The sequence below is a fragment of the Etheostoma spectabile genome, chromosome 23, assembly GCF_008692095.1.
Source record: "Etheostoma spectabile isolate EspeVRDwgs_2016 chromosome 23, UIUC_Espe_1.0, whole genome shotgun sequence".
NCBI classification, from domain to species: domain Eukaryota; kingdom Metazoa; phylum Chordata; class Actinopteri; order Perciformes; family Percidae; genus Etheostoma; species Etheostoma spectabile.
This window is the reverse complement of record NC_045755.1, coordinates 3,273,562-3,287,235: the sequence shown is the minus strand read 5'-3', so window position 1 is coordinate 3,287,235 and position 13,674 is coordinate 3,273,562. Positions and strand designations below refer to the sequence as shown.

The 13,674-nt window shown below is 40.6% G+C and overlaps 2 protein-coding genes across 2 annotated transcripts in view; one reads left to right on the top strand and one right to left on the bottom strand.

The window, feature by feature from the left end:
* Positions 1–6,471: 6,471 nt before the first annotated feature.
* On the top strand, positions 6,472–12,812 carry LOC116673433 (matrix metalloproteinase-2). Its single transcript, XM_032505775.1, has 6 exons — positions 6,472–6,857; positions 7,044–7,105; positions 7,931–8,053; positions 8,136–8,204; positions 11,734–11,829; positions 12,384–12,812. The coding sequence occupies exons 2-6, from the start codon at positions 7,064–7,066 to the stop codon at positions 12,471–12,473; spliced, it is 420 nt and encodes a 139-aa protein (XP_032361666.1). The 5' UTR covers positions 6,472–6,857; positions 7,044–7,063; the 3' UTR covers positions 12,474–12,812.
* Positions 11,008–13,674, bottom strand: part of ano2b (anoctamin 2b) — a 106,172-nt gene continuing 103,505 nt past the window's right edge. Inside the window, exon 28 of the mRNA XM_032505736.1 lies at positions 11,008–11,038. The gene's annotated coding sequence lies outside the window, so the exon portion shown is untranslated. The remainder of the gene's footprint in view (positions 11,039–13,674) is intronic.

Sequence of the window (13,674 nt, the reverse complement as noted above, 5' to 3'; positions counted from 1 at the left end):
CCCCCCCCCCCCCCCCCTCCTTCTCAAAGCTGCAGACTCAGAAATGGCACGTCCTAAGGAAAGCTCATTATGGGAGTAGCTTTAGTGGCTGTAATTCTGCACCAAGGCTAAATTTTGAGAAACAGATTTCAGAATTCAGTATTAGGGGACCACTAAGGTCTATATAAAAACATACAAAGAACACCATGTCATGGGACCTTTAAAATGTAATTTATTGTGCATTACAAACAAAATTCTATTTACTTAGTTGTAGTGGGGTTGCTGTTGCCAGCAACAGCACGGTAACCAGTATGCCAGTTTGTTTCCTTTGCTCTAGCAGATATGTCTGCCCCCACTTTCCATTCAAACTGATTTCCTGGACAGGGCAACCTGAAAAACCTGGACAAGCCAATCAAAACCGTTGATATCACAGGGGGGCAGGGTTAAGACAATGACTGACAGAGAAGTGACATGCTTGAACATAGTTGCAGGATGTATTCTGCATCCAGCGCAAATCACCGGACTCTGGTGTCCACTGTCAGACTAGGCAGTGCTGATAAAATATGGATCGAGATCAGATTTTGAAACACATTTTAGTGTTCTGTTCAGCTGTAATTTAAGGAAGTTTGTGGAATTTTTTTTTCCTGTTTTAAAATGGACCAAGTACCACCCTAACTTGCATGTGTCGCTCAGATCTATAATTTACGTAACTCTGATTGGTTTTAGGTCACATTTAGTAGTTCTGATTGGTTGTAGGTCACATTCCATTGCTCTAATTAGTTGTAGCTCATATTTCATTGCTCTGATTGTTGTAGGTCACATTTCATTGCCCAGATTGGTTGCAAGTTTGTTAAATTGCGTGCAGAGGCATTTTGGTCCACACCATTGATAATGCCCCTTGGAAATCAAAAAGGAACAAAGAGATTCCAAACATATTTTTTTTTTAATTAGAGCCAAGCCAGAGGGAATTCAACCTAAAACCAAATGTGTCATACCCATCTGAAGTAAAGTAAAATTATAACCTGAAGAAATTATTTAGCTGGCAGGCAAATAAGACATGTTCAGGTGTGTTTAGTCTTGTGTTTCTACCTCCTGTTGGAATATTTTTGTGCAGTCTACCACTTCTGTCTCTTATATAACATAACAGGATCTGCACCCACAAACACACAGGTACACACACATTCATGTACACGACTTAAAAGGACAAAGAGGGAAGTTCAAGACCCCGACAGTCCCAAACGTGGGCTCACACACCCTAACACCACACATACTGTACATCTGCACTACAATGAGTGTCCCGCGGGTGGAGCTGAGTCCCCTGAGGCCTAGAACTGTGCTAAACAATGGGTACTGAGGAAGAGTTAAGCCTCTTGTGGTACACAGCTTCGTGTCAGAGGGATCAGGCATTAAGACAGAAGGCGTGTTGGGAATCCTTCATGACAACAGCTTACACAGGGTCACTCCAGGTCACCATATAGCAGCCCACAGCCACTTCTGATTTCCCCAGCCAACTTGATCTTTGAAAAAAAAAAAAAAGCATATGATGTCACGCAGGCATTGTGCCACAACTGTGATGTACTTTGCTCTTGAGTCACTTGGGCTGAGGCTTGATAATGCTCTTCATCTGATCTAAAACAAACCTATCAAAAGTTCTCTGCAGCTGCTAAGACCAGAACAGAACACAAATGCTGTGTGTGTGATTCTTGAATGGGCCAGGAAGAGTCAGAGACCTCTGGAAAAAGGCGCAAAAATACATTAATCCAATTTGAACTTGACTTCAAGAACTAAGTCCTGTTCATTTTAATACAGTTGATTTTTGGCTGCTGTCTTTATTGAGACATCCAGGGTTACGCTCTTCCTTTTTGGTAAGAGAGGATGTCAGAAAAAATGTCTACATTTTCCTAGCACATCAGTATATCACAGTCCTGTCTTGCACTTTCTAAAACAATCCACAGTGAACAAAATTGTCAATTATTAACTGGATTCAGCGAATTAGTAAAGCTCTCAAAAGAGTTCCCTTCGCAGGATGGCTTCACTTACTCTCAGAGATTGGGTACTTTTTATCACAAGTATTGTACTTTGCTACTGTTCAAGTCGCATCGGTTACAGAGTACAAAACAAAAATCACATTACGTTGTGAGAGTAGAACAAATAAAGGAGATAAAGCAGCAGTATTAGGGAAGAGTACAAATGCAGGAGAATGAAATCAAATTAAGGATCACGTTTTATGGATTATTATGGTCAGCATTATTGCACCTCAGCACAATTAACATAAGAGGATATTGTTCTACTAGTGTGTATGTCCCCTTTGTGTAGTAACATTTACTCAGACAACTAGCCTACTTTTAACATTTTATTTAAGGACATTTGTACACAAGTACTTTTAATTGAGTAAAGTTTATTTGTAATGACAGTACTTTTACTTGAGTACAATATATTAGTACACTTTTCACCAAGGCATGTCTCAAGAAGTTCTCCAACTCAAATGATGAAATAGGTTTTGTTGACCCATCCATCCACCCCAACTTCCTCCTGACGTAGACTCTGTCTCTTTATAATAATGTCACCTGACTTCTTCCTTAACACTCAATTGACAACAACGGCTATTGGACGTAAACATAGAGTATGTCATTCAAGGCATTTGCCAAGGTGACTGATTCTGTTGTTTTTTCTTGGGATGACAGTCTTGAATGTCTTTACGTCTCCCAAGGGAAGCTAATTTCTGACTGAGTAGCATGACATCTGCGCTTCCTTGTTTAACCTGCTGCTACTGTGACATGGGAGGTCAAATTAGAATAGATGGAAACTGGAATTCAAGTCCAGTGGGACTTTGAGGTTCTGACCAGAACTTAGAGTCATTTTTTTCAGTCAAGATACACAAGCAATCTTATGACCATGAAGGTACTGAAAGGCCTATAAGAACTTTTCACACTGCAGCACTCAGATGTGTATCAAAAGTCACAAGATGCAGGCATCCATTCTGTAGTAGAAACCTAAAGTTTGCAAATGTTTATAGATACAGCAGAAGTTTATAGATTAAGCCCAAACAGATGTATCACTATTCTCTGCCATTTCCCCCACATAACCAAACAAGACCATGTGAAGACCTATGTTAATACAAATGGATTACAGTGGCACGAGTCCACCAATGGGGTCGCAATGACAGTGACTGAATACAAAAGCCATTTATGGAGCTTAACACCATGTTCTATAAAACGTGAAGTATTGTATCACGTCTAGACTACAACATCTAATGAATCACTCCGATTAAAAAAAACAATCAGATGCACAATAAATGTTCATGGTTTGATAAAGGGCTATTTCATTTATTTTGCTGGGGGAAACAGTTAAAGGCCAGCGATGTTTCATGTTATGTGCAGGCTGAGTGATGTCAGAGTGTTGGGGATGTTCAGGGACCAAAGGTCAAAGATCACAGCTTGTTGCTCACTCTGAAGGTGCTGTAGGTTGTATGAAGTGATGTGGCAAAGTCAGAAAGTGTGTTCCTGTCTGTGTTTCTGAGAACATGTGGACGCCATAAGTGTTCTTTGTTTTAGACTTCAAGTATAACTACATTCTAAGATGTATTGTAACATTTATGATTTCCTGCTTATTGTACCCTGATGTTGAGATCAAACATAATGCAGTTAGAATGTTTAGGAAACTGCTGACTTCTACTGTACATAATGAGCAGTTCAATCTAATTCACATCATCATGCATGTTTGACCGTTACTGCAACATCATTACATATTTGATTTACCAACCAAATGTTTTGAATGTCACAGTATGGCTTTAATTTAAGCATCATGTGTTTAGGGCTCACATGTACACACACTAACACTAAAGAGGACATTATACACATGGTTCCCAGGCCTGCCAGAGTTCTGCGATTTCTCATTAGGAGTTTGTACTGGGGTTAACAGTTTATCAAAATCTATATATACCTACCGTGAGATTAACATACATCATTCTACAGTGGGAGGCTGAAAATGTTGCACCTAATAAAGAACAAATAATGGCCATGACATCCATCTTCACAGTCTACTTTATACTGTGTTTTCTCATTCACACTCTGCTCTCACTTCCCCCGACAACAACACCTTTTGTTAACCGCACCACTGCCACTGGTCTGGAGCTGAATCCTTTTCAGATTTTGCCACAGCAGGTAGCATAACACCACACACAAGTAATTCAATTTTTTTACTGTGCTCCACGAGAAGTCTGAATGAAATTTTTTTTAAACACTGTGCAACTCACTGTGCATCTGAGACTAATGCAGCTCTGGTAATATTATTGTAAAATTATTTGCAATGAATAAAACATAGGTAATGGTCCAAAAAGATATTGCGTTGTTATATGGGACATATCACACATATCGTTTGTTGTCCATTTATTTAGTTAATCAAGCTGAAAATGTTAATATAAAACAATATAACGCAATATGTATACAAGAACTCATACTGTATGCACTCTACAGTATGAGTTAATAGTACTGTTCACTATACTCAAATATACTTATTTTTATAATGGAATTAAGTTAAGTTAAGTTGTGATTCTGTTGCTTGAATATTTGGATTGTGTCTACATTTTGGATTTTGCAAATATGCAATCTTTCTGTGTTGAAGGAAAAACAGTGTTACCAAACAGGGTTTTTATGTATGGTCTAAAGTGGAATTCCTACGGTCTGCTCGTCATCAACAAATGTGCTGTGCTACTGTATAGAATATATAACTAAAGAAATAGGGAACTACATGTCATCCAGCAGCTCTGTAACAGCTCCCGTACGGGTTTTTATGAATGTGTCAACGCTCCGACAGAGTGAGTTTACTGGAAAGACTATGAACATCTTATTAGCAGCCTGTTGAAAGTGCTATTAATTTAAATAAGAGGTTGTGATGAACTGTATCACATTCTCACTCCCATCTCGTGAAATACGGACGCTTGGTCAGGTGCCTTTGTCGTTGTTATTGGAATGGAATGGCCAGCGCGCAGCGGTTTAACCGCTGATCATGTGTATGTGGCTTAAACAGGAAAGCTAATAAGGGTGTTTCCCAAAATGTCAAGTGTTTTGTGGTGAAATTTATTGTTTATTGTTGTGTAATGGAAAACAGCTTCTAGAATATAACATTGCACCACAAATCTAAAAACCCAGGCGACCAAGCGGTGGCGGCAAAAGGCAGCCCAAACAAGAGACAGATTCTGCATGAGGTTTTCTGCCTGTATAACATGCGCTTGGTCGGGACTATTGGTGTCCCTTTTGACGCTGTTGGGTTAAGGAAAAGGTTGTGGGTGGGCTTACGATTCTGTGACAGCGACAATAACAGGCCAGTTAAAGAAGAAAGTGGCTTCCCTGACACAAGGCAATAAAGGGACGGTTAAGGACACACGCGGGACACAAACCCTGCTCTCCCGGGTGAAAGTCCTGTGTTTGAACCATCCACCACCCTGACCAACCTCCCTACGTGGAATTTCCCCCTTACATACTCATTGTTAAGCCCCCTCTAGATGCTGCTCTCCCCGAAACGTTCTACCCACACGCCGAAGAGCGACTTTTTCGTGCATCAGCCACTGTCCAAACGTCCATATTTTACGCATGCGGAGTGAGAACGGGTTGACTTCCAGAGGGGAAGAAATCTGAAGCGGAATATTTACTAAGCTATTGTAACGTTATGCAACTCTGCACATAAAATAAGCAAAATGAAGGCTTTGAAACAAAAAACCTAAACTTAGTATATCACCCTGAGAGTTAGACAAGAAAATTGATATGGCTACGCTAAGCCAACTGGCTTCTTATGTAGTTTCTTATTTAGCATGAAGGAATGAGTGGTGTCAATCTTCTCATCTAACTCTTAAAACGCCTATCCAAAAAGTGCAGCGCAGGCAGAAGTTATCGTTGCTTCTGGAATTGCTTATGCCTTGAAAGTTAAGTGGCAACGAGGTTATAATTGAAATCCTTTGAGCTCTGAGCACATTACACGGCGGCATTTCCAAGCAGTGCGCAACGCCAAGGGTAGCGCTTCCCCAAGTTGGGCGCCACCCCTTTCCCCATAGGAAAACAATGGAATGGCAAGTGCACAGCGGTTTAACCGCTGATCATGTGTATGTGGCTTAAACAGGAAAGCTAATAAGGGTGTTTCCCAAAATGTCAAGTGTTTTGTGGTGAAATTTATTGTTTATTGTTGTGTAATGGAAAACAGCTTCTAGAATATAACATTGCACCACAGATCTAAAAACCCAGGCGACCAAGCGGTGGCGGCAAAAGGCAGCCCAAACAAGAGACAGATTCTGCCTGAGGTTTTCTGCCTGTCAAAAGGCAATTTTCCCTCAGCTCTGCCGCACCACATGCATGCTTTTGGGGGGGAATTGTTGGGTCTCTTTAAATTTTAGTGTGGTCTCGACCTATTCTATCCTTAAAGTGTCCTAAGACAACGTCTGATATGCTTTGACATTATAAATAAAATGTTATTAAATTCGAACAATTTTAGGGTTAGCAGCTCAACAGCCAGGCGACACACACAACTTCTATGGGGCCTCCTGGCATTGGTAAATGTTGAGATATGACCTGAAGCCTCATACTGATCTCAATTAACTAAAAAAAGATTCCGAACTATCCATTATGCTCTTCTGGCTTCTCAATGCTATTAGTAGGGCAGTGGCACTTCTGTCACTGCGCTGTGGAAATAGCTAGCGTGTAGGCATGCACGGTCACTGTACAAAAACATTTATAAGTCTGATCTAAAAAATTCTGTTGGGACTCTAAGCTGGAGAAAGAAGCAGGAGGGATCTGTGTTACTATGAGACATCAAAGACACAGGCCATAAGCAGAAGGAAGCAGCAAGTATTGATCAGCAGAGTGGACACAGTCAGTGTGGACCCACAGGTAAGTAATTGTTCAACATTATTAGATCTTATTTTATTAGATTGTATTTTTTTAAATGAAGCAAACTTTAACAAAGCAAATGTAAATTCCTCACTAACATATTTCTGAAACGTGTTTATTTTTAAAAGCCTCAATGTCAGCGAGACTTCAGAATTTAAACTGTGGGTATTTGTGTGTCATGAGCAGCTGACCGGTCCTTGATCAAGATGACTCATATGAAAAGGTTTCAAGGTATTCCCATGTCAAAGGTATGTTATTACTGCTGGAACCAAGAGAACTGCTTGACAACTTGGCAACTAAAGACAAATGGGGATCATTTTGCGGTTATTAAGACCCGCTCAAGCATACAGTTACGTTGCACGTTCCTTCATGTGTTCATTCCTTATCGATCACATCAACACAGCAGACAATTCTTCCACCAAAAGCCAATCTTTCAATGTAACCAAACCGTTAGTTAACAGCTTCTATTTTAACTTCTAGTATTTGTTCCACATCTTTTGCTATTTGGGTTTCCATGTGGTGACCTTGATGCCATTTGATTCCTATCAATTTAAACTCATGAAAGTATTCATTGACTCCCTTTACGCCCTGCAGATGGGGGAATTGGTATTTTAACAAAAGGCATCAGGTAGTTCCTTTCTTCAAATAAATGCAATCTCTCAATTTGAAAGTTGATTCCTGTTCAGGCCTCATTTTCATATAAAACATACATACAGGATCAAATTAAATGACCATTAACATGGAGATGATGCTCAAATCAGAGTCATTGATCATTTAAAATTAGGTTTATCAATGCACCTTTGATTGGCCTTTCAATGTGTTGTAGCCTACACAAAAATATTAACACAATCCTGAAGTGCCAATGCCTCAAATCTGTGGCTGAGTGAACTTCTGAGAAGAGTTTCCATAAATATTAGGTACACCCCACCAGTTGGTTATACCATGTCAAATCAGAATAGACAATATAAAAGGCGGTTGACATGTGCAGTAGAGATAAGGGCTCAAGACAATTTGAATCTAGAAAGTAGTTATTAAGTATCCCATTTGATTAATGGCCGTTTTTCTGTTTCTAGTCGATGAGAGATTTGTGTAAAGAGGAGGACTATGCATTTCTGGGAATGTCAGAAAAGACGATAAAAGTAACGGTGGAAAGAGACAGGGACTTGGAGGACTGGAGACCCAAAAAAGAGGAGAGGGTAAGAGATAAGGTCTCTAAGTATTATAAAACCCACTATTATTACACAAAAAATACAAATTGGGTGTGTGTATGTGTTTTAGGTCCGTCGGCAACTGGAGAGGGAGCAGCTTGAAATAGAGCGCCTCCAACAAATAGAAGAGCGCAAGAAGGTGACAAAACACACACACACACACACACACACACACTACAAACCTGCCTCACACACACGCTTCTTTGCTGCCAGAATGAAGGTTTCTGCTAAAAGACACAGCTCAACCTTATCAGTTTTACTTTGGATTTTCCTAAGGACAAACTCTTGCCAATGCACGCGTGCAGACTTTCACGCTCACACCTTACACACAAACACACACAGACACAGGTTGCACCTGGCAGCCAAGTAGTAGTGAAATGAGCTGATTGGTGTAATGACAGATCGTCCGGTCTTGTAAGCACTATTTACTGGAAAGCAAGCTCTGATGAGAAGAAAACATTTCAAATCCTTCTTGCTGTATTTTTTATGCCAGATTTGCTTGAACTCAGCCAGAAGCATCCCACATTGTTCCACTAATTACTCTATTAGCAATTACAAAATGTTACAAAGAGTTTTCTGTCCGTTTGTGTTTTTCTCTTCTTAATCTTGTCTGAAAACGGAGCTCGTTATTCAAATTTTAAAGACGCTGTGCAACATTTCATGAGAACATGCTGTTGTAATTAGCCGAATGGAAACAGCGAGGTGAACAATGAGGCAGCAGTGTGACACTGGGTCGATGAGTGTTAATTTACCACAGACGTTCACTTCATTGCTCAGGGCAAAATCAGATTCACTTCCATGGAAACGACCGATAGGGGAAACACAACTCTGGCCTTCTGTCAAGGCTGCCGGGCTTATTAGCAGCACCAAACCTCACTCACACAGACACACAGACACACAGACACACACACACACAGACACGTTGGAACGCATTAAATAGCAGGAAAAAAAGCATTTTAAAAATGTTCACACTGTATATTTATTAAAAAACACACACAGTTGTCAAAACAGATATCCTCATGGACATGGAATGCGCACACACACACACAAATAAAAATAAAACAGCTGTGGGTGTTTCAGCAGCCGCCTTGTTTCTGACAAGAGTGTGTGAGGTCAACAAGGGACATCCGCTGCGCACACGCACGCACGCACGCACACACGCACACGCACACACACACACACACACACACACACACACACAGGAAGCTGATGACAACATTTACACTGATAGACAGGACAGTCACGCTTACCTCAGTAGGAATGTACTTTCCGTTGAACCCTAACTTACAAACACACACAAGTAAAACGCTTGACATGTGCACCCACACACATCCTAATGCACATATGCGTGTATAGTAGCTGCATACAAGTAGCATAAACTGTGACACAGACAGACACACACACACAGACACACACACACACACACACACACATACACACACACACACACACACACACACACACACACGTAGACACAGAGAGAGAGTTACCTTTGGATGAGCTATACTCTGGATACAATCTCACACACAAATACATTGCTGGAATGTCCCAGTCAAGTTATTCCAGAACATTGAGATCCAGGAATAACAGCTTTTCCAAAAATACAACAAATGACACCAAACAACCCAGAAAATCACATCCCATTATGTGACCAGGGTTCATTTTAATGTAATTTCCAATGTTGTTCTCTAGAAGAAAGGCAGTGAGTCGAAAATGCCTAACAATAGTTATCCAGAAACTTTTACCTAACATATTGTGCAGAGTGATTTGAAAATGAAAGAAAAACATTTTTGTGTAACTACTGTGGTTAAAGTCTTAATTATGTGGGAGGTTTCCGGCCAAGCTGAGATATTTCTTTGCAAACCCGCCTTTTAAAGTGTGATAACAGTACTGGTGATACCTCCAATCCCAATGGGATCCCATGCCTTCTGGGCATCATTACTTCTACACCAGACTCCACAAATTAATATCTGCCTTCTTTGGAACATCTCGTCTTTAGTCTGAGGATATACATTTATAGTAACAAAAACCTTAGTGTATGAACAGTTTTGTACCAACAGAATCCTGGTACAACCTTGACCTGTAGTGGACCTGACCAATAAAAGTACAATAAACCAGCTACATCTATTATCAAGATGACATTCATCTCCGATTTAAAGCCATGAACTGAAACCCACTGGAATTGCTTGAAAACTTTGCAGTTTTGACTTGTGTTTTGTTTGTCTCTGTTAGATTTATCCGGTCAGGGACGGCATGTTCTTCTCTCAGGCTACAGACAAGAAAGCCAATGGCTTAAAGTTATCTTGTGAGCATGCAGTCATTATAACATTGAATTCTATGTGAAACGTAAAAATATTAACAAAAACAGTAGAACGTAATCATAATTTCTCTAACAGTCCCTGAAAACCTGAAACTGTCAACCTCAAACTATATAAAATATATTTTATTGCAACCGGGCTCATTACAAATGAACCTGCTACATTAAAAAAATGTGGTAGCCAAATAAATATCCAGACAGTGGATTCATATCAATATTATCTTTTGGCTGTGGCTCTGGTGTGAAGTTTTCACTCCTCTGCAGACAGTTTTTCAGCCTGAAGACCCTCTGACCGCTCTGCACACCGACACTCTACTCCACAACCAACATCACTGGCCAGATGGCAAACTGCCGACATGATGTTGTGGTTGGATCAGACACAGAAAACAAGTATTAAACGCAAATTCTCAATTTGTCAGGGATTGCCAATTTGGGTGAATTTGTTCAAAGTGTGCTACTCCCGCCTCACACACACACACACACACACACACACCACGCGTGTGTGTGTGTGTGTGTGTGTGTAGAACATGAATGTAATCATTCAAAAGTCCAAATGCTCATTTTCAACTCAAGACCTTTTTGGAAAGAATGTCCTGATTTTTCGCCTGAAAGTGTGTGTGTGTGTGTGTGTGTGTGTGTGTGTGTGTGTGGGTGTGGGTGTGTGATTTAGCGTGTATTTGGGGAGGTAATGGTTTAACTGCTTTCACCTTCACTCATATGTGTCAGCATGTCTTTGTCTTTAAATTGACATGAACTAAATGCTCCCTGTCACCCCTCATCAAACTTCCTCTGCACATTTTGCTCACTCTCTCTCTCACACACACACACACACACACACACACACACACACACACACACACACACAAATGTTAATTGATGACAGGCGCTGTCCGCTGAGAGCCCCTGGCCTCAGCCATCTCACATGTATCCCATCTGAACTGTTTAAAGACATTCACAAGCCGAAAAGATTTATCTTCTTCTTCTTCCACACACAGTGAGAATTATACATACAAACACTCTGCAGGAAACCAGACCCAAGAAAGTGATACAGAGTCCAATTTGAGGTCAGGGATACACAGCCAGCACTCTACAGCCAGGCTCAGAGGCGCAGTCCCAGCAGAATGTATGTACTGTTATATCATTGCACCAGGGGAACTTTGCAACCTTCAAAATGATCCTACACAGCTTTAGGATATCACAGAGGATTTGGTGTGAGGGACTGTGGGTGTTGTCTTTGTCAACTTGCTATGTTTTCTGCCCAAAGCCGGTTTGCAGCTGCAAAATCCTTTCTGAGTATTGATAATTTATTAATATGGAGGATTACATGGGTTGTGCATAATGTGTGTTTCAGGAGAAAGAGCAGCAGTGGCGGACTCATGTAGAAAAGCTGACCTCCAGCCAGGAGAAGACATTGCAAGACAGACTGGCAAGACTCAGGAGATTTAGGGTAAGAAAAGACACGCACGCACGGGAGAGAGAAACCAACTGTTGATGTCCAAAACACAGCTGAAAAATCTTCCAGCTGCTGTTTTTGACATATTACAGCTCATTGCAAGAGTTTGCGATTAAACACCACAGACGGACAGTTTCAGCAGCCAAAAGGCCTCCAACGTGTCAAAAAACCTGCAGAGTAGAAAAAGATTTTTTTTTAAAGATCTGAGACAAGCTATTTATCAAAACACAAAGTTCCTGGACGTCACTATCAAGTTGCAGAGCACTCGCAGTTGATAACCATTGATCAGACGCTGGTTAAAGAGCCTTGTCAGCTGCTGTTCAAAATGATGATTGCATGTTTGGTAAATTGTAAAGCTCAAAGCTGTCATCACGATGTTGTCCCTCCGGTGCCAAGTAATTATTGCTTTCCATTTTGTTTGGCAACGTACTTCACTGAGCCACTTCTTTCAATCATACAACAGTGGGAGGGACTGAAGATGACTGACTGCTAACGGTTCAATCCTAATTGTTTTCTCTTTCTTTCTTCACACTTTTCTCGTCCTGCAGGAGTTCCAGAGGAAGGTGCTAATAGAGGAGTCAGGGATGGAGGATGGGGGGGCCGGCCTCACGGTCAACCAGCTTCTCACCAGGATGTAAATGCACTATACGAGAAACTGACTCCTGATCAGGACTGGGTACCCAACTTCAATGCTTTTAAAGTACCGTCTGAATTGCCTCCTACAGTATAGAGTATTGAAAAATGCCTGGTCATTCAATGCCAAAGGACTAAATCTCATCAGCGTCAGTAAGCCAATAAGCATGCAGCACGCTTGTACCAAGATCTAATAATGCTTGTGATTGGCTGTCTAACGATACACGTTGAAGAGGTGGGTAGGAAAACCTCTACGTTACACAGAGACGGGGCTCACGTGTGTGTGTGTTGTTGTTTTGAGAGGCTTGACTACAGTGTGCAAAACATAGTTGTAAAGAAGCTGAAAAATTAAATGACAAAAACGTGTACCGTTATGTGCAGTGAATGCCATTTTTTTTTTCTTCATATGGATTTCAGAAAACTGGCATGAAAAACGGATAGTCTATAAACAGGTGTCAAATTTACGGTATTGATACCAAATTCTTTGTAACGATACTATATCGTGTGTGTGCTTTTTGTTGCCCTTTAACAAAAAATAAATACCTCTGTGTCAACTGAGACGTTAGTGTGATAAGTGTAAATGAACAAGTTGATGATAAAATACAGGATTTTCTGCGAGGAGCCAGCAGCTACAGGAACTGAGGAATTGACACGTCACCTGAACTCAATTCAGCGGCTACTTGAAAACACTTAATGTCACAGATGTGGACCTTCTTATGACCATTATGAATGATATTCACAACATCAACTAAGCCCTGTAATCAGATTTTTCAAGCCAAGTTTCACTTAACTTGCACTTCCCCATAGCTGAAGAACAAAAATCAGTTTTATATGTTATACAACCTGAAAGAGTCTCGCGCCAATCACATGAAAGCTAATTGGCTGTAATAGAAGTTGCATGTTGGTCTCATTTGTAGTCGTAACACAGCAAAATTATGCTTGCACCAGCAAGTGAAAGAACTACAACCACGAAATAATAAAAAAAAAAAAGGAGGTACGTTCCATGGACGTAGGGAAGTTTAATTATTTTGGATGTAGAACACAATACTTCAGTGAATGTACGACTTTTTAAGCCCTAATATTTTGATTTTGAACCCTGTGCATTTTTTTTAAGATCGGACAGGATGTTCAATTCCCAGACTCACCCACTATAAAATACTTAAGTTATCCCAAAAGACACTACTATCTAGTAAAAAGTGCCGTCCC